This window comes from Hydractinia symbiolongicarpus, chromosome 8 (assembly GCF_029227915.1).
Source record: "Hydractinia symbiolongicarpus strain clone_291-10 chromosome 8, HSymV2.1, whole genome shotgun sequence".
Classification (NCBI taxonomy): domain Eukaryota; kingdom Metazoa; phylum Cnidaria; class Hydrozoa; order Anthoathecata; family Hydractiniidae; genus Hydractinia; species Hydractinia symbiolongicarpus.
Genome location: NC_079882.1, coordinates 3,676,925 through 3,703,350, shown reverse-complemented (window position 1 = coordinate 3,703,350; position 26,426 = coordinate 3,676,925). Strand labels below are relative to the sequence as shown.

Sequence of the window (26,426 nt, the reverse complement as noted above, 5' to 3'; positions counted from 1 at the left end):
TTTGAAGCACTTGGATATTATAACTGGTTCAAGCTTCAACCATATCTAGTAAAAATTTTTTTGGTAGCTAGTTACATCGCAAGTTTTCACTATTGTCTTATGCCACAGTGATGATAAAAGAGGAACTAAAAGGAGGAGTGATTAGAGGGCTGCAATGTTTGTCACGCTAAATCCTGGCTGTTCTGTCAAAATGGTCTCTAATGGCAAGGCTGGCTTGGACTGTTTCAGTCAAATTAAATCTTCTATTAAACCTTCAAACCACAATATTTCCGTAACTGTTTGTCCAAAGTACAAGATCCTATACATTTTCTTGATCGGCGTTGTAAGCTCTATACGATGAAGGCAACAGGTATGCACATTTATATTAAAAACATTTGCACATTGGTGGTTAAAACAACTATATCTCCTGAAGTGCTGATGGAAAACGCGCGATCCTATACATTATTTTCGTCAGCGATTCAAGCTCCACACAATTCAGGTAACGGCTAAAAAAATTTTGCATAAACAGCTTTGTGCATCGACAAGTTATTGCTGATGTCATCAAAATTCACACGACGGATCTTTGTGATTTTGTTTTTGCCAAAGTGGATTTTCAACCGGCCTTATCGCCTTTTTTAAACTCTCTGCAACCATTTGTCGAAAGTACACAATTTTTTACATTTTCTTCATCAGTGTTTCAAAATCTACACTATGAAGGCAAATTTTTAGACCCTTATATCTTCTTAATCGTTGGTTGAAAGTACACGATCCTATACATTATCTTGATCAGCATTTCAAACTCTACACTTGGAAACTACGACTAAATAAGTTCTAATTTTTTTGTGTATGGACTGCTTATTGCTTATGTCATCAAAAATCAAATGACGGTTTCCACGGGATACCGACTATTATATTGGTTTTTCGTTTGACCCAGCAAATTTGTTTGGTAGCCAGCTAACAGCTTTGTTTCAATTTAAACAAACAATTGTCTACAAAAATAAAAAAGTTTCTAAATTTTTCTTCCTATATGGACGGGTCATTGCTGACGTCATCAAAATTCAAATGACTACACAAAAAAGATTGTATAGAGCTCTACACAATAAAGAAGGACAGTAAAGATTATCAATTGAATAAAGATTGTGTACACCTGGAAACAGGTAAAGTTAATTAATTACCGCGATCATTACATCTAGCTAAACTTAAACTTTATAATTCCACAGTTGTATTAGAAATGTTGTACAACTAATATTAGATACTTACTTTTAAAACTTTGTATTGCTAGCCCATAAAAAGCCCATATTGGTTTGTCGTGCACCTATTTTGAAATATAGATTAAAGGAGAGGCGAATTGAGCATGGCACGGCTGCTGAATAAAAGTTCATGTTAACAGTATTGATTTTGAAGACCAGACCGAATGGCTCCATAATAAATCAAGTTACATGTTACAGCCATCATAACAAAAAAAGTCTAGACACAAAGACCTAGGAATGTTTTGATATGGAAAATGTTCGTAGAGATATAAAAAGTACATGTTTAGGGTAAATTTTCACCTAAAACTCTGGAGGACGACACACTGGACCCAAAATATAAAACTGTTAAAAATTAGACTTTAATATGAGAAAAAGTCAATTTTAATATCCTCGAAGAAAGGTCAGTAGAGCAGGCTAACAAACATGCTGCAAGCTTTCTAAAGCAAAGTCTGTCTAAAATTATGCATAACATAAATTTTGAAGCAAGTTGACGATACACCATACAAGTTTATAAATTAAATAGCATATTGGATATGTGTTATCAAGGCAACAGCTGCGCTCTCGAAAACTTTGTCTGCAAAGTGTACTCCGTCCGTACTTCCTTCTGGATATGATGCTGCCATTTCATATACATCAAGAATTGGTATTCCTTCCCTGCAAATAACTTCTTTAGTGAAAGCGTTCCATAGAATAATTCGCTGTCTTGTTAAAAATCTTTCAGAATTCATTCCTTTTTTAGAAAGAACTGGAGTTGTAGTTTTCCAAATAATTTTAGCTATTTCCTGTTTCTTTCTCAAGGTTTTCAGTAGTTTTATGAAGTTTAGAAAAAGTTGGGATGCTTTCATAAATGATAGATCCATCATCATATGCAATCCAAAATTAATTAGGAATATACTTTTACTGTTCACCATTAATTTGTCTGTTAGTATACTCTCAATCTTATTTAATGTTATTGTTTCATTAAAATCTTTTTGATCGTATTTTTTTATAGAGATTCCAGGTAAAAATGGATAAATCCAGCCTTTATCTGCCCGACAATGTCTAAACTGACTGCATATTGTATGATTCTTCAACAGATAACTATAAAATTGCATTCCAACTGAATCACCATAAACCCAAAATGTATTATTTTTTTTTGGAAAACTTGCTTCTTTTTTATGTTTCAATTCAGTATAGGTGGTATATTTTTTCTCGCTTCCAATTGTTTTCCAGTACCCATGTGGATGGTTAATATACTTGCAGCTTAAATCATACTTATTTTTATCCGATGATAGCTTCACTGCTTTTCGAGATTTGTTTTCAACATATAATTTCTTACTTTTGTCTATATAATCACTTGACTTATCAAGTATGGCTGTTTGATATTTTCCATGTTCTGTTCCATTGATGAACCACCATACAGGAGGATCGCGTAATCCGTCGCACTGACTAAATTCTAAAGTCAATTTGATTTCATATTTACCAGCTTCTGGTAGTCGAAACTGCGCCTCATAGGTACCATCCATGTTATCTAAGATATCAGAATATATCGAACTGGTGCCTCGTATTTCCATCCACCAAAAATCGCCTCCATAATTTTTTTTCTCTCCGTTTGCATAGGTTATAATATTAATGGCGACTGAACTTCCTGAAGCATCTGATGTTAAAATAAATTGCGTACTATCAAAATCTGTTCGTAAAAAGGAATTATTTTGCTTTCTTTGACTCCATAACATATTTTGTTTACAAGGTTCTTGCATTGTTTTTCTCAATCTTGAAAATCCGCTGAGCATTCTTACTTTCGGTATGTTTGGTGTGGAAACTTGATAACAACTATTATTACGTATAAAAACGTCTCCTCTTTGCCTGTAGTAGAACAGTATGGAATATTGCACGAAGAAGAGACATCCTCCTGTTAGAAGGATAAATTTACCAATCTTGTATCGAAACATTTTACTTTCAACATCGGCAAGAAGAAGTTTAAATTTCTGTTATCGTTTATCTCTACCACGAAAAATTGATTAATTAAAGTTAAAGTTCGTGAAGTTAATTACATGGCTAGTTGTCATGTCAGTTCTTTATTTACGAATATTCCAAGTTCCTTTACTCTATTACAAAAATCAAAAATGGATTTCAATCTATATAATAATAGTACAAATCTATATAATAATACGCCAGTTCCGTGAATCTGTGAAAGGCAAAGTTTTCCTTTGATATTGCCGAAAAATGCATGTCTAATATGGTAAATATTCAGACGTTATGGCGCGACGTCAATAACACTACTTTAACGTCAATATCCTATATTAAAATAATGAAGCAATTACAGTGCACCTAAGACTTTGAGGCTAGATAACTTGGAAACGAGGTGGTGACGTCAATGATTTTTTACTGCGTTGGCAACTAGGGACTAGGGACCTGAGACCAATTTAGTAAGTTTCTAAAACCTGGGCCCCCGAATTCGTTTCGGAATGGACAGGTTAATGGCGTCAATATCTCTGCAACTATGTATCAAATATACATGATCCTATACATTTTCAGCGCTTCAAGATTTATACGATGAAGGCAACAGGTATACAAAGTTCTGAAAAAAATTTTTTGTGTGTTTTTAGCAAAAACATTTTAAGCCCTTATATCTTCTTAGGCGTTCGTCGAAAATATATGATCTTATACATTATTGTGATCAACGTTCTTACCTCCAAACATCACAGGCAACGAATAAACTAAATTTATTTCTGTTTATGCAATGCTGACGTCAGCAAAGCACCTTAAACAATCTATTTTTCTATTGTCCTTTTGCCTAAGTGGATTTCTCCACGGGCCTTATCGACTAGTGATAATATATTATTAACATAATGATAACTAACCAAACTTCAAATCTTTACAGATCTTTAAAGTCTTCGTAATTGTTACTTTCTGCTATTTATCTTGACGAGCTCTAGTCTTTTTAAAGGAGGGAAGAGTTTCTCTTTCCTCTAATTATGATCGTTGTGGCAATAAAAACTTCTTTTTCTCAATCACAGAATTATCACCACCTGCGTCATCATCATCGGATGAAATCTCTTCTATATTTCCAGACATTTCTAAATATATTTATTTACACATTTTACTCTAAGGAGCTTACTTTCCAATCTACTTCATCTAAGTTGATTACATTAGGTTCCTGTTATATATCGCTTTCATGGCCATAACAAGCTGATAAAGTGGTTGATAAAATAAATTGACGAGATTAAAAGCAAGCTGGATACAAAAGTTGTAAAATGGTTGAAAAAAATGTTAGAAAAATTATTTATTTTTGTCTATTTTAAAGCCACATTTACTCGTTGGTGCAAAAAATAATGTCCGCTAATTAGATTGTTCGGCAATTAGAGTGTCCGCTAATTAGAGTGTCCGCTAATTAGTGTGTACGCTAATTAAGTGTCCTCTAATTAAGTGTCCGCTTTTTGGAAAGTTTTTTATGTAACACTCTTTTTCCTTCAGATTTTTATCTAGAAGTTTTGGCAATGTTCTTGAAAAAATTTTTTTATCCCATTAAATCGATACCGTCAATTTTTCTACCAAAATGGGAAAACAATTGTTCCGTTTTCAGGCAACACAAGATCAAATGCATTCTTAACTCTAAAGAAGCACTTTGTCTAAACCAAAAGACTTTCAGGTTTATTTTGTCTTTTGGTTTAGACAAAGTGTTAGGGTGTCTTTAGAGTTAAGAATGCATTTGATTTTGTGTTGCCTTAAAACTCGACGAAGGATCTCGCTGGTACCCGGTACGAAGGGTAGGAATGCTGATGCGATAGATTCCTCTGATGTTTCCTTGTTGTCTCCATTGCATCTTCCCTTCATTTTATTTTCTACTTGCGTGATGACTTTATCCATTTGCAATTAATGCATTTCTTACACGTCGAATTTCTTCTTTCCTCTCCTGTTTGTCACTGACTACGCTGTTGGAACGATTCAGTAATGAAGATATGACACTTTCTTTGCAAGATTTCTGATGGTTTGATTCGAAGTTAAGGTACTGGTCAGGGTGTGTTGGTTAACGATACACTGAAACTGATGTGAAACCATTCTTGCGTTTGACCAAAGTGTCCAGGAAAGCGATACTTCTATCGTGTTCAAGCTCAACAGTAAATTTGATTTGTCGATGTAGGCCGTTGATGTGTTCATGGAACTCTTCCAGATGAGATTTTTGATTATGGCGAATACGTCGTCAACAAATCTTCTCCAAACCTTTGGACGTCTGTCTGATGTGACTAATGCTGTTGTCTCGTGTGCTTGCATGTATATTTCTGCGACTACTGATGATGCAGGGCCTCCCATGGCAACTCCGTCTGTTTGAGTGTAGAAGTTCTTGTTAAACAGATACCATGTTCTGGTTAGAACAAGTTCGACCAAACGCAGAAAATTCGGTACTGGAATCTTCGTCTTTTTACCGAATGCAGCATCGTTTTCGATAAGGTCTTTAATGATGTTTAAGGTGTCTTTTATGGGAACATTTGTGTAGAGTGATATGACATCAAATGATACCATACATTCGTCTTCTGCTATCCTTATTTCTCTTATGTATTCCGAAAATTCTTTTGAGTTTATGCTGTGGTCACTTGCTGTAAATTTGCTGAGGATAGAAGCAACAAATTTTGATAGGTTGTATAACGGTGTTCCAGTGTAGGAGACTATTGGTCGAATTGGATTTCCCTGTTTATGAATTTTTGGTAGTCTCTTTAACTCCATTAAGGTGTTCTTCGCTTCTCGTTTGATGACTTTTGTAGAATCCTTCTTGAGAAGTTTGTAAGGCCCGTTGTTGATGTTTTCGTTGCATTTGTTGATGTTGTCAGGTGTATTCATAATAACCGTTGTTCTCCCCTTGTCTGCCGGTAGGGTTATGATATCTTTGTCCTTCTTTAGATTCTTCAATGACAGTCTCTCAGATTTTTGCAAATTGTCCTTTGGTGTTTTGTTTTTCTGTAGCATGAGGCTTACTTTAGCTCTTACTGTGTCTGCCTCTTCTTTTGGTAGATCTTTAATTGCCTCTTCCACTTTCGCAACTATTTCTTTCTTTGGAATTGAAGCTGGTGTCATACAGAAATTCATTGCTTCTGTTAGAAGGTTTGTTTCCTTTGTCCTGAGTTGTCTGTTGGAGAGATTGACAATCCATTTGCTCTTGCCTATACCCGTTTGTGTATCATCATTGAATCTGTCATTGATTTTGTTGAACTTTTTAAGGTGTCTTTAACCGATCTCCGATATCTGTCGATAACTGATCTCCGATTTCTTTTTCATACGCGGTATCATGAATATTCTTAACCTGTTTATATTGGTCGATGGAAAGTCTTGATTTGATGCTGATCAAGTATTTGGCGATGTGAGTGTTAAGTGTTACGTGATTTAGGTGGATTCTTTCTTGCAACAACTGGCGGCTTGCGCGTTGTCAGATTTTCTTACTTCTTTCAGTCTTTACTCTGCAGGTAAGTCGAAGATCTTTAGGTGTTATTTCTTTGTGAAGACAACGTAGAGAAAACCGAAGATGGTTAGAGTATCGAGTGTATTTTATTCTTGATTTCCTCTAGCGATCTGACTTCTGCCAATATGGATTCTCCATATTGCTGTTTGATATTATTAAAGATATTATTTCGGTTTGTTTGTTTCAGTATTCATATTACTGTGGAAAGTTCATCATTTCTTGAACATGATAGTTTAGTAGGCGACGTTTCGGAAGATCCTTCTCCCATCATCGGGCAAAGTAAAATGATGTTGAGCATGTATTTATATAATTGCAGAGGATCGAAATTCATAAAAATTAAACTATAACTAGCCTTAACTTGACCGAGCGACATGCTTGCTCGTAATTACAATGGCATGCTAGCGGTATCTACACTAGGTATGTTAGCGCTCCCTTGCCAAGTTCCAGACCCGTACTTTTCACGCCAAATGGGACTCTTTTTGTCTCTGCTCTTTCCTTTCAAGGAAGAACCACCATGTGAAGTGAAAATGCGTGTGCGTCATTTTCAGGTTCGTTATTAATTTTGCAGTCTTAATTTATGCAAGTTCTTTTACACTGATATTGTCTTTTTGTTTTTGCTTGCCTCATCAGTTTTTTGTTGCTTACTGAAAGTTTGTTTAGGGCTTATTTTTTCCCAATTTTTATATCGTGGAATTTGGAAGTAAATACGCAGTACAACTGCCTGTCTAACAGATGTGTACTTCATTATCTTTGTCTTAACCAAGTTTTACATCATACTCGATTGTATGAACCAAGTTACGATAAATAAACAATGGGTCGGCCTTTTTTTTGGAAGTATTGGGAACACTATATTTGAGGCTTTTTTAGTAGGATGGAGTGGATTTGATTTCTTATAATTTGAAGACCTGTCATAAAAAAAAGAATGGTGAATTTTTAAGTAAGAAACACTTATTTTCTTATTTCAAAATTTCTTATAAAAAATGACCATTTTTTTTCTAATGCAAAGGTTTTTTATTAAATCACACCCAGAAGAGAAATGATTTATTTAAAAGAGACTGCTGTGGTCATGGTAAGATTGCTAAATAGCTATACAGTATTAGCTATACAGTAAGAGAAAAAATTATCTCAAAAAACTCTGGGAAAGAGAATGCAATTTTACAACAAGATTTGACATAAAATTTTCAGAATTTTCAAGATCGATTTTAGGGATGTAATTTTATTATTAAAAAAGTTAAAAATACAACATGATATAGACTTGAACTTTAGAATTTCAAGTTATTAAATGTTATGTTTCACATTTTTGGTCTTTTAAGTTTATCTGCGATAATTTGCGGGCCTCTAGGGTATTGAAAACCCTGGGTTGCCTAGGTACTTGCTAATGGCGGAAATCTTTAGGCCGCAGCGCTCCTTGTTGATTTAGTTTTTGTTCTTTTTTCAGCATGCTTTATCTTATAGAGACCTAGTAATCATTGAATTTCTTACAACAAATAAATGTACATTGACAATTTGACAAATCCCTTTTTACGGTTGATTTTTCGCAGAAAAACAATAAACCCATAATTTAATAGGAAGTTATAGGAATTTAATAGGAATTAAAAACATATTTGCAGTGCCAACGAATTGATTTTAAAAGTGGAAGCAATATAGAGGTTTTAAACTGCACTTAATTTAAATTTTACTGTGCTAAAATGGAGAAAATAGTGTTTCCAGGAAATTTGTCGGCCCTGCTTGGTCAAAGAACCTTAGAATCGAATGTTTAGAGACTGTGTTATTACTTAAAAGAAAAGTAAAATAAACTAAAAACTAAAAAAAGCTATAAACTATAGAGACTGTGTACTATTAATTGATGTATGGAAGAATTTACTTTTAACATCTATATAACTAAGCTTAACACCTGTTACCTAGTTTACAAAAATATATGGCTTTTGTTGGGAAAGGTTATTGCAAATTATTTGAAACTTATAAGCCATGGCGTTGTTGAATTTCAAAAAAGAATTAAAAGCAGTGAATTTAACTCCCTTCCTTTTTCGATTTTCTCAGTTACCCTTTTTCTTCTTTTTACTTTTTTTTCTAGAGCACGTTAGGCAAAGCCCTTACCTTTAGGAAAATGTTTGCTAAGAGTGATTAGAGACACATATTCTTAACGAAGCTTCCAATAAAAAATCGATGACTCATTTAAAATTGTGTTTGTAATGTTAGGAGACTGTGGAGTAAGTTGCTAAACGCTTTTGTACACCTGAACAAATATTTTGGCTAATACATCATAAAGTTTGAAAATCGATTGCTGCTTTTTCGTTAGACTCACAAACTGTGACAACAATGCAGTTGGTTTACATCTTTATATTTTTGACTGTTAAAGGTAAGAAACGCTAGTTTTCACGTCAAGAAAAGAAAGGAATTATCACTCGAGTTTAAACCTTATCTACACATGGCTTTTTTTAGGGTTGCTTGGTATATCTTGTGAAACGGTATTTTTTTGTTTATTTTGTAATATTTTTTCGGCAATTTTAAGTATTGAAGATTTATCTTTACAGCATATAATATTATTTTGAGGTAAAATTGATCCTCAAAGAAAATCGTTCTTTTTTCATTTATAAGGTTAGGACAATAAAGATATAAAACTGCCAAACATGATATCCTCGTTTCCAGGCTCCCTTTTACGTCACTGTCCTCAAGAGGAATACCAGGAGAAGAACCCTGGGAACATACTGTTTACTTTCTTATAAGCATGCAAATTATATCTCCAAATAGTAGTTAAAAATTTTATTGAAACAAAAACTTGAAATAAATCGTTGTTGTTTTTACATCACATTTTCGTCCTAAAAACATCTGTATGGCATGTCTTTGAAAACTTTCAGACATTGCTTTTTAAAGAATGCCTTTCCAACCTAGATCCCAAGTAATTACTATTTTTTTGCCTCTTGTTGAATGCTAATAAGTTCAATGTTTATTTAGTCCGAGGAAGGGAAATACATTTGTTTCTCTTTGCTATCCCAGTAACTTCTCAGCCCTTGTTGACGATTTATAAATTTTTTATTTTCGACCTGTCAGAGAAACACACTGACCAGTGTAAAAACGCTGGTCCTTATGGAGTTTGCTTCGTAATCACAAGGTCCGTGGTTTGGTCCACAGCGCAGGCATGTTTAACAAGTGTCTTCACCACAGCTACGGGTTAACCCATGCCATGTGAGAGATATTTGGTAGGCAATGCCGGTGTATACCTGATATATACATTCAGAACACAGGACCTACGTTGATAACAGTGTTTCCAACAATGAAGTGGTTATTTCCTGTATAAATATTTGGAATAATAATAATAATCCACTAGTCAATAATAATCAATAGTCCACTTTCTAGAAATGTCAGGAAAGTCAGTAAGGTCAGGAATTTTTTAAAATATTGCCACAAGGTCATAAAAAATGTCAGAAATTTTAAATTTAAATGGTCATTCAGAACTAGCTATATGTATTGTTTTAAAATATTGAGAAAGAATAACTTTCAGGACTGTTCTCAAAAAACACCAGTCTGTTTTGTCAGAATTTCAAAAGTGTAAAATTTAGGCTTAAGATTAGGGAAACTTCAGAAATGTCTGGAAAAGAAGGCTTTAATATTGATTGGGCACCTGGAAAGAGCATATCATGCACATACATTAAGTTACTTCTAAACAGTGAGTGTGTTTTCTATGTTCTACCGCTAGAACAAGGAGAAGGTATTGAGGATATTGAAAAAAGTGACTTCCATTGACGAATTCAGACGACAATTCAACATTAATAACTCAGGTAAGAAACACCGTCATTATAATCCACGATGTGAAAAAAAGATTTATAAAATTATTTATTATTTTAGTGAAGCAGCGTCCTTTGTCAACTAATAAAAATATTTGTCTGGATTCGCGTCCTACGTGGATTAAAAATAAAGGCAGTCGTTGATTGTTTTAACGGTGGCCAAAATGGCTAGTTAGCGTTGGCAAATTTACCGGGGGAACTATTTTTAAAATGTATTAAAATTAGAACAAATAATCATCCAAGTTTTTTTCTTTTTTAAATATGAATGTTCACAAGATATCTGGCAGAAAACTTAAAGGATGGCACTGTTTATGTTCGTTACGTTTACAATGCTCTTCTTTGTTGATTTTAGCTAACTCCGTGGAAAAAAGAGGTTCAAACGCATTTTCTAATGTGCAAGGAATACCTTTTGGTAACGTTTTGAGTTTATAAATAGCTACCAATAATCTTTTTTTTCTTTTGTTTTTATCTAAACAAAATACGGTATACCTTTTAGCAAATGCTTCGCTACAAAAATGTGAACCGAGATCAAAAGTAATTGAGATACCAAATGCTAATCGTGCACTATATGCCTACTACCCAGAATGCATTATTGTAAAACGCTGCGGAGGGTGCTGTTCACCTGAGAGAACTTGTGTAATGAACACGACGTCAACGCAATCCGTGATGGTGTATCGAATATCTTACTTTGGTAGGAAGGTCGTCTTTATTTTGTTTTTGTAGAGAAAATAAGAATATTGTTTAAAAAATAAGAATATTGTTTAAAAAATAAGAATATTGTTTAAAAAATAAGAATGTTGGTTAAAAAACAAGAATATTGTTTAAAAATAAGAATATTGCTTAAAAAATAAAAATATTGTTTAAAAAATAAGAATATTGTTTTTAAAAAAAAAGAATATTGTTTAAAAAATAAGAATATTGCTTAAAATATAAGAATATTGTTTTTTAAAAAATAAAAATATTGCTTAAAAAATAAGAATATTGTTTAAAAAATAAAATTGTTGCTTAAAAAATAAGAATATTGCTTAAAAAATAAGAATGTTGGTTAAAAAATAAGAATATTGTTTAAAAATAAGAATATTGCTTAAAAAATAAGAATATTGTTTAAAAAACAAGAATATTGTTTAAAAAATAAGAATGTTGGTTAAAAAATAAGAATATTGTTTAAAAATAAGAATATTGCTTAAAAAATAAGAATATTGTTTAAAAAACAAGAATATTGTTTAAAAAATAAGAATGTTGGTTAAAAAATAAGAATATTGTTGTTAGCGTGAGAAAGAAATTTGGTTACATGTTGGTTGCCTCTGCTTGTCTCTCGTAAAACGAAATGCGTAAATAATCAATGCGCTATTCTAGTCCTTCTACGTATTTGTAATCTATGTATGTTTTCAGATGGTGTTCCATCTCCACATCAAGTTGATTATATTAATGATGAGAAATGCCGATGTGAATGTAAACGGAAACCTTCTGATTGCACTGGACAAAAAACACTGGATCCTAACAGTTGTCGATGCTCATGCAATGTAAAGTCACCAAAATGTCCAAACAAGAAAAAGGTAAGAACTTTATGTCGCAGCTGTAAAGGCAAGCAAATTTGTTCGAATCCAACCTTTCCTGAAATCAATTTCGACACATTGCCTTGTCATATCTAATAGGAGCTTACCAATTAAGCAACGAACATTTTTTATTGAACATTAGACTGAACATTAAGTTCAATGTTGAGAAGGATATTTCTGAAATTTGAGAAGAACAAAATTAAGATGATATAAATCATGGTTGGTCGCACCCAAATAAGGCAAAAAAAAATAAAAAATGACCCATTCATTCGGTTCACTTGCACAGAGACTTTCATCGTCAAGATTCGCGTTTGTTCATTTCAAGAACATAGTCCGATGTAGTCAGATGAAATATTTTTTTTGTTAACATTCAGTAAATACATTGCAATGAAAAAATAATACCGCAAAAACTGTTTGTTTACATTTCGGATATTTGTGTTTGTAAATAAAACACTTAATGTTGCCGTGTCAAATATTTGACATCAATCACACTATTGCGTGACGCAAAAACAAAAAAGATGATGGTTATCACACTTTGTAAATTCTATTTTTCTTCTTTTATAAAAAAAATTTATTCTTTCTCTATTAGCAATTTGAAACAAGAAAACTATAAAATGCTAGTCAGTATCCCGTAGAAAAAGGTTCGCCCGCCCTTTATTTACCGCATTTCGTGTGTCTCGCTACTGTGGTTACCATTTTGACAAACAGACGTATACTGATATTAAAATATAGATGAAGTGCAAATAAACAATACTTTTTAGGCTAGTTTTTCTTATCTTCATGTGTGGTTTTATATGTTATAACAAACTTTTGTTGTATCATGCAATAAAAATATTTTTTCTTCTTCTAGTGGTCCACTCTAGACTGTGATTGCATTTGCAGCAAAATTGATAGTTGTGTTGGTGCAAACTTTACATGGAATAAAAACACATGCCAATGTGAATGCGCAACGCAATCTTGTCCTACTGGAATGAAATTTGATGCTGCTTCATGCGCATGCGTAAAAGGATAATCCTATCGACCAGAAATGTAAATTGTAAATATACATAGATACATTATGACAAAAAATATCTATACTCCAGCGGTTTCTTATTTTATTTGGTAAATGCAATAGTCTTTTTAACGAATCAGTTTGTTGGACAGTCTGGATCACGTGCCGTCGATCTCGTTTCGTGTGCCGGCCGCTTTGATTGATAATGTCATTCTTGTCTCCAGAGCCTTTGGGATAAAAAGGTTCTTCTAAAGGAGCTCTGGGGTAAGACTGAAGTGATGTGTTCCAGGTGCTACGTGACAGGCGTAGTAGTTGCAGGTAAATAGTGGTGTCAATGTGCATAATACAGTGTACTCTCGTTAAGTGGGACCCCATATAAGTAGGATGCTCACTATATATAGTGCGCTTTTTCTCCGTCTCTCAAAAAATCTCTCAATAATTAGGACAGATAGAGCTATTTGATAAAAGCAGAGAGAGGAACAAAAGAAAGAGAGAGAGAGAGTGTTTAAGTGACAAAAAAGAAAAAAACATATTCATTGAAAATTATTGATTTATGTATTGCTCTTTTGTTAAAGTCTATATTAAAAGAAAACAGCTAGAAAATTCAAACTTTCGTCGTCAATTTCGATCTAAAAATTAGTCGGGGAAGAGTGACCTAACTTAAAAATTTAGTCGTTAAAAACGGATTTAATAAGTCGCGATAATTGTTATAAAAGAAAAAAAAATTAGGCTTCGCATTGCTATAAAAGATATCATCTTTATTAATAATTATTAGTAAAAATATGTATTACGTTCAAATTTCGGTAATTGATTTTAATGGTGTCACAAATCTCAAGAAAAAGCAAGATCCTGACATACACCCCGGATGCAATCCTTAACACTGTGTGATAGTGTTATATTTGTAAAGGGGAATGAGAATGAAGTTTCGTTGTGTTTTACGTAGCGGATATATTTCACACTTTGACGTGTTTTAAAAATCTAATTTTAATTAAAAAATAACTTGAAAGTTGTTGACAGAGTGCTCGGTGTCGTATTTCCAAACTCATATATCAAATATCGCACTGTTATAATTATTTTACAAAAGCTCAAGAACGTCAAAGAGACAAGAGATAAAAAAATGAAACTCTCCGTTTTTCTCTCATTTCTCTTCATTACTTTCCTATACTTGAAAGGAATACACTCACAGGCAAAGAAAAAAACAACAACGACAGATAAGTCATGGCTCGGTAAAGGATACCTTGGTATACCTTTACATGAGGAGAAGAAGAAGAAACCCTTTAATTTGGGGAAAAAGGATTTGGTTCCTGTAAAAAAGTTAGTTCCACTAAAACCGAAGTTAACTGGATCCATCGATGAACCTTTCATAGGTAAAGACAAAAGTAAAATTGCACCAAAGAAAAAGCCGATTGATGGTGGTATAAAAAAATCGCATACAAAATCAAAAAAAATGGTAGGCTTTTTAATTTATCTTTTGTCTTTAATTCATCTTTTATCCACAATGTAAATTCACTGCGTGACTCTTTTTATTAAAACTATTTTATTTTCTGGTTGTTAGCCCGTTGAATTTCCGTAGTGAAAAAATATTAAAAAGTATATCGATTTTGCACTTATAGCCAAACATATTTCGCGCGCATTTTAACAGAAAGTCAGCCAGCGTGACCAAGGAGGTTTTAAACTGCAGGTATTAATATAACCAAGGAGGATGAAAGAATCCTCCTTGCTATAAATCGTGGAATATCCACAGAAACTTGTTTACTCTGCGGGCTACCAAAGACGAATCGTTCACTATTTTGTACGTAAATATTTTGTGCATTTACTCTTTAAATGATTTATATGTTTCTTTAAAGTATTTTGTGCATTTATTTCACGAAATTGGATCTGGTTACAGATTTTTTTTTATGAAAACAATGGAATGGGAACGACAAAAAAAAAAAATTTCAAGGGTGGAATTTTATTGGTTTTCTTTACTTAAAAACTAATTTTGTGATTTATGCGTAGTCGATTATTCAAAAAAATCATTACGAGATTATTTAAGCCTTCCATCTTGTTGTTATGTGTCTCTACATGAACATTTGATTTTCCTCTCAATTTTACCTGATCAGTATTGATTTTGTTGATTTTAACGTGAACAGGTTATCAACTTTTTTGTTTTCCATGTTTCAATGTCCTTCGCAGAATAGAATTTTTACCAATATATTTTGTTTTGGTGTCTTGGAAAAGAATTCGGGGATTATTCGTTGTTCGCTATTTCGAATGATTTCGTGAGGCACACTGGATAACCAGCGTTCAAGTATCTTTCACCTTGTTTTGTTCGTTATCGAAGTTAGAAGCAATTTTTCTTGATCCTTCCGCAACTTATTGCATTTCTTATATATAATATATTGTTTTTAACATTATTTATGTAGACAAAGGTTTTTTTAATATTTTTATATCACATATTTCTTTCAGACACCAAATGAAATATGGGCGAAACTCAGTCACATTTCATCTTATGACGATCTTTTCAAAACGTTTCCTGTTGACAAAAAAATAAATTACAGGAAAGGTTGGTATAGTTGTTATTGTTGTTGTTATTGCTGTTGTTGTTGTTGTTGTTTTTGTTTTTGTTGTTGTTATTGTTGCTGTTTGTTTTTATTGTTGCATCATTGCTTTTAATATTTAGTGACAATCCCTAAGAAAAGGATGAAGCAGATAACAGATTATAGCAAGGACACTCAGGAAGAAGTGGGATATGTTTTCAGCGATACAAGTGGCAATGTTCTTTCTGCTGATTCAACTGGTACATCTGGTGCAACAAGTAAGACACATTAATAACTCGAATTTAAAAGGAAAGGAAACCTGTATATGTAAACTGTATATCTTGTGTCGATTTTACTTTGGATCGTTTTATTAAATCATACTTTTTTTTTTGTGGCCTAATCGGTTTAATTTGAGATATTAATATGAAATTAATTTCTGGTAGGTTGATATAAAATTCTTTGTTTAGCATTTAAGCAATTTGAATGCATTCCTCGCCCAAAAGTCGTTGAAATCCCCATCTCTGCTGATGGTGCTTTTTGGCCGGCCTGTACAGAAATATTGCAGTGTGGTGGATGTTGTACGCATTTGGAGTATAAAGAATGCACGCCGACAGCGCTAGAAAACAAGACCACAACAGTTCTTTTAATTCCCTACAGCGGTAACATATTTCCTTACTAAATAATAATTTATATTGTGATGAATTATTAGGAGAAGGAAACTTGTCAAACTATCCTGGTAAAACAGTACCTGACAAGGCTGCTTTCATGAACTAAAATAAAATTACAGAACTAAATTATCGATATGGATTTTCTATCCCAGTACTCTAGCCTAGGTGATAGTACTCTAGCCTAGGTGACTTAAAATTTGTAGGATTATTCATCTTTAACATTAGGAACATTAATATTTAGGCGAGATGGTGAGAGTACACAATGTTTACATGTTACAGCACAGTGCATGTCGTTGTTCCTGCCGTATCAAGCCTAGTGATTGCAAACCTCGGCAGACACATGATGAAAACACGTGCGCGTGCGAGTGCTTAAAGGAAAAGCTTATTTGTCCAGTATGGAAGCAGGTATGAGGGTTCTTAGTTCTAGACATTCACTGTAAATAGTTAAAATAATGCTGCGCAAGTTGCGGTTTTATACAACATTCAGTACACACATCCAAAATGGCAGAGAACCATTGAAATATACGACGTTATTTTTACACAAACTACTACCAGGCCAGACCATTTTAACATCACTCTGGAAAATTTAGCCTCTCGCCTAAAGTGGCTGGGTTACTTAGGATTTCAATCTTAAACATTAGTGAAGGTTTCTACAGTTCTGTTAATGCTTTAAATTCATTACAAACAAAATAGACTGAGCGCGTTAGAAGTTCAATAGAATAAAAATTACCGCGCTTTTCTATTCTTTCTTTTCGTACATAAGTTCGTTAAAAGTTGTTTCATGATTTTTTAGTGGTCTGATGATGATTGCGACTGCGTTTGTAAACAAAACCACCAATCATGTGTATCATCCAAAGTTTGGAGCACAGAGACCTGTCAGTGTGTCTGTCCCACTCATCCTGCGTGTCCCAGTGGATTTGTTCGCGATCCTAACACCTGCTACTGCTTGAAGTTGAGTGTGTGATGGAAATCAATGGTAAAGATGTGAATGTGTGAAAATAAAGCAAACTTGATATTTTTATAACATTATATCGTAACGAATTTGTATTAAAGACATTTTGTATTAAAAATATATACTTTTAAACGCAAACTCGACTTTTTAGGCCCCCTTGACTGAATGCTTTGATACTTTCTATAGTATAATTGTATTATGTAGAAGAAACATTTTTCATGACACTCACCCAAAGTCAGAGACAGTGGATACTGCTTATAAGAAACATCACACGTCTGTGAGAAACGCAGTAAAATTGAAAAAAAAACATAACCATGAGATTATGTTACTTACAAAACTGCGACCATAAAATGCTGTAAGGTTATTGGACAAAACTACGATCATAAAGAAGGAGATGTTAGTGATTATAACTATCAAAAATCCATGACTTTGTTCAAGAGGACAGTTTCCATGCTTGATCTTGATACCGACTTTTAGTATAATCATGAAATAATTTAATTTTCATTCGTTCTGAAAAGTTTGACATCTGACAGCAAGTGTACGTAGATTAGAAATAAATCACTCCATGAAGAGCATACAAAGAGGAGAAAAACAATGAGCATACAAAGAGGAGAAAAACAATTAAAAACATTTATAAAACAAGAGAGTTTATTTCCTACAGAACAATTTCTAGAATTTCGCACATCACATATTTACAATACAACAACATAGTATCATTTAATCTTCGTACCAACGTCGCTTGCGTGCGTCTAGTAAATAATCTTCAATCTAGAAAATCAATTAGTTCACTATAAACAATTACACGCTAATACAGGTCGACCGTCATTGGTGCTTTCTGCGTATAGGAAAGTTTATATGGAGTGAGAAGAAAAAATAATACAAAGTTAAAAAGATATATTGCTTGCATGATGTTTTTTTTGAATTAATGAAAAATTTGTGCGATTTAATAAACACTAATAAAACTAAATCTCTCTAGTGCCTGTAATAAATGATATTTTTTGATGGATAAGATCCACTTCAAATTTGTAAACTCGTTGGACAAATTTTTTCGGAGTAGGGACCTTTCATTGAAAATTAAATTTACAAGCATTCCTTCCACAAAAATAATCAGTCCAACAAACCTTGTCTAATAAATCATCATCAAATTCGTGGCCGTTCATTTCTGAAAACCTCCACAGTGCTTCCACTGCTCTCCTGAAGTTAAAAATAATTATTATACACCACAGAGTCTTTGTAACGAGAAACACAAAGTACTTCAAGTAACAATTCCTGGCGTAACCCTAAATGCACAAGAAAATCCTGTCTGTCTAGCCTTTTTTATAATAAAAGCTGACAGTGAACTCAGTCCCTCGCTTGCTAGCATAGGACGTCAAACAATCGAAATTCTTTGCTCAATATTTCCATCAGCTATTAAAGGCACAACTTCGTCTTGTGGAGAAAAACTGCGTATTGGCATTATGTGGAAACGAAGATACTTCATTTCTAACGCGAAAGTTTAAAATCTTTTTAAATTACTCTTTTTACATTTTCAATTGTCTTGATAAAAATATAGCATATAAAAGTTTTTTACAAGTAATTTTTTAATTAACTGCCAATAAAGCGTTCGCCATTTTTTTGACATCTTCCAGATTTTTGGTTTTTTTTGCTAAAATTTTGCCATATTATAATCCTATTCGGTCTGGGGTTTTTCGAACATATTATGACTTGGGGCGGAATCCGCACCCCCCCCCCCCCCCCTCCCTAACTAACTTTTCTTAGGCTTGTCTAAATTTAATCAAAACTGGCACACTTATAGTACGTCAGAAAAGGAACAAAATGGCAGCAATAAATTTTGCTTGCGTCAGCACATTTTCTATGACGTCATCAAAAGCTTGAGATTTGTCCAAAACGTCACTATCTGCTTAGAATTCAATTACTTTAGTTCTAGAGCGAATTTTACATTCTGATTGAAGTTTCTGAAAGCTAAATAAGTTATTTAACATATTTTCCAGGTTTTACACAGATCGCATAAAAAACTGCCAAAAATTGTCCAGAAATCGGTTTTTTTTCGATTTTTGGGTAAAATCCGAAAAAATCGGGCAACCAAATTAATCACGTGTCCAAAACATGCAAAATGATTCTTCTTGATGAAACAAAGTTGTGTTGTAAGTTTCAAGTTCTAACGACAATCCTAACAAAAGTTATTATATTTTCCCTTTTATAAGGGTTTCATAGAGATTTTTAGGGGTAGTTTCGAGAGATAAATATTGAAACTAAGTAAGTATCGTAGCCATGCAACGTAGCATTAAGGATTTATTAAAAAAAAAACGCTACCCCGTGGACCGAAGGCAAGTACGTATAAACAAAGACACTTACCAATCATCGTATTTAATTAACAAGTGAAATGCTTCGATAAAGAACTCTTTCCCAGGCTCCCCCGGTGGTTTTGTGTAATAGCATGCTTGTATCTAAAATAATATTAAGACATTTTAAGCTTCTTCCTATTTAGCGGTGTTTTCACTACAGAGTGAAAAGCTCAAGTTTCTTCTTTTAAGTTCATATCAACTTTCTATTTAAATTTTAAAAGGTGGCGTTCCCTATTGTTTTAAATTTTTTCGATGATTTGAAAATTACTAAATGTGTTAAAATACTCCAACATTATATCTCTTGTGAGAGGGAATAGGAAAGCATTGTTAAAAATTAACTGAATTTGATTTTGTCAGAGAACTTGCGGGTTGCTTTTGGATAATAAAAATCTTTAACCCAGTGCTAATTTTGACAAATGGAAAAGAAAAACCTGCAACGTAGTATTATTTCTTACAATATCTAAAAATGCATGCACAAACGACAATTAAATTAAACTTAAATGCAAAGATGTTTCTTTAAAGTTAAGCACTATTTAGAATTTTTCTAATCAATTCGCATTGACAGTTGATTAAGGTTGCTTAATCCTTAGATCAAAACAGGGCACTTACACCAACACCTTGGCTTACAGGTATAAGTGACAAAATAAAATTAGATTTACAGCCCTTAACAACGTAACAAAAGGATGCCTAAAGAAGTAAAAATAAAAGTTTATTTTCTGGATTTGTTATTAATAATGTGTTATTCACGGAAATTTCTTATAAATTGTCCAGGATATATATTTAAACAACAAACAAATCATTACCCTGTTTAGAAGCTCTTGTCTTTCTTGGAGTTCGTCTTCAGTTTGAACCTAGAAAAATGCTTGACATTAGCAAAATTATAGCCGCTTGTACAAATATTTTTATAAGTTAGATTAATTTCGCCACTGAATACTCTTAAGGACCGAATATCCATACCCTTCTGATGTTAATTTTTGAAAACTGAAAAACTAGAAAGGTTTGCACGATTTAGTGTGAGAAAGAACATGGTTAAAACACTAATATATCTAAAATAGACCATTGTGTTGTGGTGTTTCAGCCGCTACCAGATTCTCAATTAAAAAGGTTACAACTCTTGGAAAATATATCTCTGGATATCTACTCAAAAATATTTTCGTATTCAAGGAGTCTATGTATCAGAATGCTATGGAAAGTCTGAAGCAGAGAATAGAGTTATTTGCAGTAACGTAATTCAACTAAATAAACGAATACTGTTGTAGTTTTGGTAAATATAATAACAAATGAGACCAAGTCAACAGATTTCAAACTTCAAATATATGTAATAAAACTTACTTTCTCAGGAGGGTCTACAATAGTATTAAAACGTTCAAGTAGCCAATTGAACCATGACATTTGTTTGGCTTCTTCTATTTCTAGTTCCTTCTGTGAAATATTTCTTGAAAATGTAATTGAGTGGGGCACTTGATTAACAACAGCAACGGTGGAACGGCATGCTAAAATATATATATATATATTAAAAAAAAATCTAGGTAGTGCAGATATGAAAACATATTATCTACCCATACAATAAATGAAATACGATAAGGAAAGACGATAAGGCCTCTTGGTGTTTCCTTTCCCTACTACCTTCTCTATTTGTACTTTGTTTGTGTACAATAAGGCTTTGAAGGATGCATGACATACGCACTTCACACATCATATTTTTTTTAAAAAAAAAATCACAAGCACAAAGGATATAAATTGACAGGACAATTACTGAAAGTTTTTGAACATATAAAATAGGAGTCACGCTCTTTATTATTTTCAAAAAAACTGCTGTAAAATTAAGAAATATCTTAAATCAAAAAAGTATGTTGTTTATAAAAACAATGTATAAAATAAGACCAGTAATAGGATTTTTTTATAAAAACAATAAGGCCAAGAACTGCAGAAAAAAATGTACTGTACAATCATTGAGGTAGAAATAAGAAGGAGGTTGAACTCTTTTTTTTTGCATTGAAAATATCTGTGACGTGATCAGTTGTGAAACTTTTCATGTTGTCTTTTTAATTCTGGTGAGTGTCAGTTTCAGTAAATTTTATTGGTCAAGAAAACAGTTGGTATGTTTATAAGTTATAAAATTGCGTAATTGATTAGGGATTCAAACAATATATCAGTTTAAAATGACTGTGTCAACAAGCAAAAAATACTAGAAATGGGCCTAACGAAACTTTTAATAACTCTAATTATAAAATTACACTATTTATAAAAAATGACTATCAACTCTTCTACTTTTTTATAGTTTTGACTCACCCTTGACTCAGGCCTTGATCATGCTAAATTTTAGTGACATACAGAAAGGTAAAAAACTTCTTAAAAAGCTGATTTCTGGAATTTTAAAGATAATTAAAAAGTTGTTATGACAACACGGAAAGGATTAAGTAATGTTGTTTTTGTAAAAATCCAGTGAAATGCACATCGCAAATGGATATCAAAGGGATGTGGAACAAAAAAAATTTGAAAAACATTTCAATGCACATTGAGATGAGTTTAATCTACTTCTCTGTTTCTATCTCCATAATAAAATGAATTAAAAATGCTTAAAATGTAACACAAAATAAAAATTTCCCAGTGTTTTTGTTAATAAATGTATCACTTGACCAAATGCCATATATTTTTGATGGATACTTTAAAATTTCACTCAGTAAACGTCACTGTTCTGTTTGTTATATACATTTTAACTAATCCATATGCTCTAATTAATTGACTACTGTTTAAATTACTGGTTTTCTGTCCTGACTGACTAAACTCTGTAGCTGTGTTGACAAATGAGTTTTACAATTTTCACGACTTACTGATCCTTTTAACCCCTTCTTTCTGAGCTATGATAAAGGAAAGAATTATTTAAGTAATTATTTTTCACTGCCAAGACAGAAATGAGATGTGACTACGTATACACAAATACAAAGATACTATTTCATAATATGATGACTTGTGTTTACGACAAAAGGCTTTTATGTTTGGTAAAGGAAATGATTAAAACGACTGACAAATGACTGACTTATTGCAGCTACAATGAAAATTTTTAAACGAATGATAAAATACTGGAAGTATTGCTCTTTTTTACACATTTTTAAACACATGCACTAGACATGAACTCTTAATAGCCTGATTTATTTTATTTAACAAAAATTTAGTTTTTTTGTTTTCCTAACCTTCTACATGATTTCTTTTTGGCTCTCGCATCTGGTGAAGCAAATTAAATATCATTTCCTCACACAAAGGCATTTTTAGAAATTTAAATAAATTCAAATAAATCAGAAGGATGAAATTTACACTTGATAATATTAATATTATATTAATATTATATTTAAAGGTTACCTCCCATGAAAAATCAAGAAGGTTGTCCAGGAATTTGAACATTTAAATTAAATGCTTCATTGGTTCTTTAGAATTTGGACTAAGAAGATTCACTAATTATGCATGATATCATGAGTATGCTCTGCAAGGGTGTTAATTTAACATATTTGAAAAGCCATATAGAGTTAAAAATGTTTTCTAGCCGCTTTGACAGGTTTTGAACATTTTACATATTTTTTTTTATTTAGTTACCATAATTATGCTCAATGCATACTGATGACGTTACAAATTCGCATAATTAGCGCTACTTTTAAGACAAATATCTCGAAAACGGATAAAGATTTTTGAAAAAATAAAAAGATTTCTAGACAATTTTCAAAGATCTTTCATATGAGCTCAACTTGATTTTAAGCGGGAGGTATTAATATTAAAACCCCAAACAATGTTCCATGAGAAGAAATCCACATAAAAAACCTCTCTTCAACAAAATCTAGCATCTTTTTCCTGCCATGAAAATACCAGAGCGAAAGAGCTTACTACTGAAAAGTAAAAAATATATAAAGGTTACGCTGCATTATATTGCTTTACTTTGCACAAAACATCCCTGCAGCCATTGAATCAATAAATTGTTAAATTGTCATCATCTTTTCTCAAATTAACCTGATATTCCAGAATAAAGGTAGAAGCAGAACTTAGCAGTCTAATGTTGTTAAAAATCTTGAAGTCGTTTGACGTCGTCGCTTTTCCCTAGCGTAGTGTATATTCGTACGCACTTTTGCCCATTTTTGAGTACGTATATGTTCATCCGCTATTCGTACGTAAAGTGCTTTAGGGTTAGGGTTAGGATTCTTTTTCCTTTTTTCTACGTATGAATAGCGCTACACACTATTAATACGCACTTTATTTCATATTAAAGTGCGTACGAATATACAGTTCCTTTCCCTAGCTAGCAACACTTCCGTTTGATTTAAAAAGCAATGCATGGTGATAGAAAAAACTATTACATCTGAAACAGGTAAGATGTAAATCTAAATTTCAACAAAAAATATTAAAAGAAATTATAAACCTGCAATACTTGTTAATTTACTTGCAGATGATGGCTTAAGCACTGTGGCAAAATTGCCTAACTGGCGTAAAAATGCTCTGGAAGCAGCCATATTGTTGGCCTCCTTGGCTTTTTTCTTGTCCAGAATGAAATTAAAACCCAGGACCAGATTTTAAATTTCAAGACCAAATTCTACAAATAGCACATGGAACAAATGACGAGGACGACCGCTTTTTTAATCTTCTTACACCCCAAAATCAAATGTTTTGAGCAGATCTACACACAAAAATACTTAAATACTTAAATACTTTAAAAACCGAACCAACTTGAAGCAACAGCCAGCCTGAAATGAAGTAAAAAGAAGAATAAACAACAAGGACACTAAAAAACTCAAATTTTATACAACAAAAAGGGTTCTGGGGACCGCTCACTACCAGGCAATATATTAGTGATATGCAAAGTAGTTTTTCTTCAATATGAACAACAAATGTGATTAAAATGAAAGTTTGATTTTGATTATCGAACCAGCTGACCCAGATGCGTGAAATTGATCTCCTAAAGTACATAGTCAACAAACAACAAATATAAGCAACAATACTGCAAACTACAGTAAAATTAAGCAACATTAGGCCTTAGCCAAAATTTTGTGTTGCTTATAAAAAAACATGTATGCGACACATCGTATGGGTGATTATTTTAAATCGTGCAAGATTAAAGTACAAGAAACTACGACATGAACATTAACAACCAAGCGTGAAGATAAGAAGGAGTGCGAGTCTTGCGTAAATAAATACACTAAAACTTTTGGGAGCAACAAGGCAGATATGAAGAATGGAATTTTTAATAAAAAAAAGAAATGAGTCTTTAACTGTGCAAACCCCGCCAGTACAAAATTGTCAGCAATAAAGAAATAATTGTAACTCCCTCTGGAATCCACAACGTGCTGACAGATGTGGTTTAATATTTTCAAAAAATAGAAAGTTACGACGATTTCTAATTTAAGGAACGTTCATGTTTTTTTCAGGTTAATCCATCACAGCAACTCTAACTCCTGTGATATATCATTTTCGAAAATGAAATGATAGATCATTATTTCAAGGCTGGGAAAGCACAAATCAAAAGCGAGATGACACTTGTCGCGTAACATCAACAAAGGGTGTGAAAGGTTAAAAGTGGAGTGGAGAAATTCTCTGTCTTAATAGTGATACAGAATAAACAGGGAGACGGTAGATCGGTGTGGTGCGGTATAGACTGACGCACGGTATTTTGCGCTTTCTAGGGATATCACAAGTTTACTTTATCCAGCTAAGCGCTTTTTGCCTCTTTTTTATATCGAAACGGCGCAAATATCTTTAAGGTGATGATATTGAAAAACAACAAATAAAATAATGGCAATTCTCAGCTAAGGATTTTTTTCGGCAGTGTATTGAATAGCAAAGATATAAAGAATGTTGGGTTTAAAGTTTTTGTATTGCATGCGAGTTTTCGTATTTTGGGCGAATTTCAAGTCAATCCTAAATGAAAAAAACGCTACAGGCCCTGAGAGAAATGCGAGACATGCGAGACATATAGAGGTATATACCTTGAAAAGCAAATCTTAAGAAAGACGAAGAGAACCGTTGTTTACAACCTCATCGCCAGTGTATCTTGTATCTTTTCTGACTTCCAAACGGCGATGCGAACATGCTTGTCTCGCCGTCCTGATCCCAACCGACACTTGGAACGAGGTTGAGCTGTTTTTATTTGATATAATCTTCCAGATCTGCGGATGTATTGGTACCACATCAGTAACGTAGCAATTTACTTGGACGAGCAACATTTCTTTCTTAACACACTGTTAAATGTTTATGCGTCGAAATAATGACGTTTCATTACTATCCTTAAACCTAATAAGTGTAAATAAATATATAACACACGGACGGGCAACCCAAGACAAGTTAATCACTAAGACACAAAAAATAAACACGTAGAGCAATAAGGTACGTAGTCACGTGGGTACGTGGTCACGTTGGGATTTAACGCAAGTAATTTAGCACACTCTCCGTGTCGACTGCAACAATAATAAACAATCGACATAACAGCTGCCGAAATGACGGGACAGATTATTTATATACCATTGTTGCAACCAAAACAAACCGAATAGAAATTGAAAAAATCAAAAATTAAATTAAATTTTTTTTCAGCTGACTCCGCGAACAGGCCATAAATTGCACAGACTATTGCTTCGATCCATACTTCATCACGACCACATGTTTTCAAGAAAATAATTTGTTTTTATTAATTTTGAACCACTCTTGTAGAGACGTGATCATTTGGTGCAATTTTTCCCTGAAAGCTTGTCAATAAATACTTGGATTTGCCGAAATCTATTTCTTTTTTCTGATGTTTATAACAATTACAGCAGGCTAGCTTCCATCTTATTTTACATGGCTAGCCTCACAAAATATCGAGAGGTATGCCCTGTCTATTATTTCCAGAAGGGACTTAGATGGCAAATCCTAAAGTATTTAATGCCCATTTTGAGCTGCGCAGACCCACTTAGGGTCCGCGCTTTAAGAGAAAA

At 33.0% G+C, this 26,426-nt stretch overlaps 4 protein-coding genes across 5 annotated transcripts; 2 read left to right on the top strand and 2 right to left on the bottom strand.

Moving 5' to 3' along the window:
* Nucleotides 1-982: 982 nt before the first annotated feature.
* Nucleotides 983-3,482, bottom strand: LOC130655093 (uncharacterized). Its single transcript, XM_057457794.1, has one exon. The coding sequence runs from the start codon at nucleotides 3,158-3,160 to the stop codon at nucleotides 1,745-1,747; it is 1,416 nt and encodes a 471-aa protein (XP_057313777.1). The 5' UTR covers nucleotides 3,161-3,482; the 3' UTR covers nucleotides 983-1,744.
* A 5,399-nt stretch (nucleotides 3,483-8,881) lies between these two features.
* Nucleotides 8,882-13,085, top strand: LOC130654705 (vascular endothelial growth factor C-like). Its single transcript, XM_057457322.1, has 7 exons — nucleotides 8,882-9,022; nucleotides 9,106-9,131; nucleotides 10,361-10,442; nucleotides 10,801-10,860; nucleotides 10,945-11,139; nucleotides 11,841-12,004; nucleotides 12,855-13,085. The coding sequence occupies exons 1-7, from the start codon at nucleotides 8,983-8,985 to the stop codon at nucleotides 13,014-13,016; spliced, it is 729 nt and encodes a 242-aa protein (XP_057313305.1). The 5' UTR covers nucleotides 8,882-8,982; the 3' UTR covers nucleotides 13,017-13,085.
* A 951-nt stretch (nucleotides 13,086-14,036) lies between these two features.
* LOC130654704 (vascular endothelial growth factor D-like) lies at nucleotides 14,037-17,272 on the top strand. Its single transcript, XM_057457321.1, has 6 exons — nucleotides 14,037-14,445; nucleotides 15,444-15,540; nucleotides 15,658-15,792; nucleotides 15,982-16,173; nucleotides 16,424-16,587; nucleotides 16,976-17,272. The coding sequence occupies exons 1-6, from the start codon at nucleotides 14,113-14,115 to the stop codon at nucleotides 17,144-17,146; spliced, it is 1,092 nt and encodes a 363-aa protein (XP_057313304.1). The 5' UTR covers nucleotides 14,037-14,112; the 3' UTR covers nucleotides 17,147-17,272.
* A 492-nt stretch (nucleotides 17,273-17,764) lies between these two features.
* On the bottom strand, nucleotides 17,765-24,035 carry LOC130654706 (uncharacterized). Of its 2 annotated transcripts, none has more exons than XM_057457323.1 (6): nucleotides 23,885-24,035; nucleotides 20,812-20,972; nucleotides 20,283-20,330; nucleotides 19,490-19,581; nucleotides 18,256-18,328; nucleotides 17,765-17,902 (listed from the first exon to the last, which is right to left on the bottom strand). In XM_057457323.1, the coding sequence occupies exons 1-6, from the start codon at nucleotides 23,973-23,975 to the stop codon at nucleotides 17,852-17,854; spliced, it is 516 nt and encodes a 171-aa protein (XP_057313306.1). In that variant the 5' UTR covers nucleotides 23,976-24,035; the 3' UTR covers nucleotides 17,765-17,851. The 2 variants fall into 2 exon arrangements, with proteins under 2 accessions (XP_057313306.1, XP_057313307.1); XM_057457324.1 differs by having other exon boundaries at nucleotides 23,894-24,031.
* Between the last annotated feature and the right edge of the window lie 2,391 nt (nucleotides 24,036-26,426).

Coding starts and splice junctions, on each gene's coding strand:
- LOC130655093 (XM_057457794.1), bottom strand. CDS start 3,160: ATGTTTCGATACAAGATTGGTAAATTTATCCTTCTAACAGGAGGATGT.
- LOC130654705 (XM_057457322.1), top strand. CDS start 8,983: ATGCAGTTGGTTTACATCTTTATATTTTTGACTGTTAAAG. Junction 9,132..10,360: donor TTGGTATATCTTGTGAAACG/GTATTTTTTTGT, acceptor TTCTACCGCTAG/AACAAGGAGAAGGTATTGAG. Junction 11,140..11,840: donor GTATCGAATATCTTACTTTG/GTAGGAAGGTCG, acceptor GTATGTTTTCAG/ATGGTGTTCCATCTCCACAT.
- LOC130654704 (XM_057457321.1), top strand. CDS start 14,113: ATGAAACTCTCCGTTTTTCTCTCATTTCTCTTCATTACTTTCCTATAC. Junction 14,446..15,443: donor ATACAAAATCAAAAAAAATG/GTAGGCTTTTTA, acceptor TATTTCTTTCAG/ACACCAAATGAAATATGGGC. Junction 15,793..15,981: donor TGGTACATCTGGTGCAACAA/GTAAGACACATT, acceptor TTCTTTGTTTAG/CATTTAAGCAATTTGAATGC.
- LOC130654706 (XM_057457323.1), bottom strand. CDS start 23,975: ATGGCTGCTTCCAGAGCATTTTTACGCCAGTTAGGCAATTTTGCCACA. Junction 19,582..20,282: donor GACAAGAGCTTCTAAACAGG/GTAATGATTTGT, acceptor ATATTATTTTAG/ATACAAGCATGCTATTACAC. Junction 18,329..19,489: donor TTAATTAAATACGATGATTG/GTAAGTGTCTTT, acceptor TTTTAACTTCAG/GAGAGCAGTGGAAGCACTGT.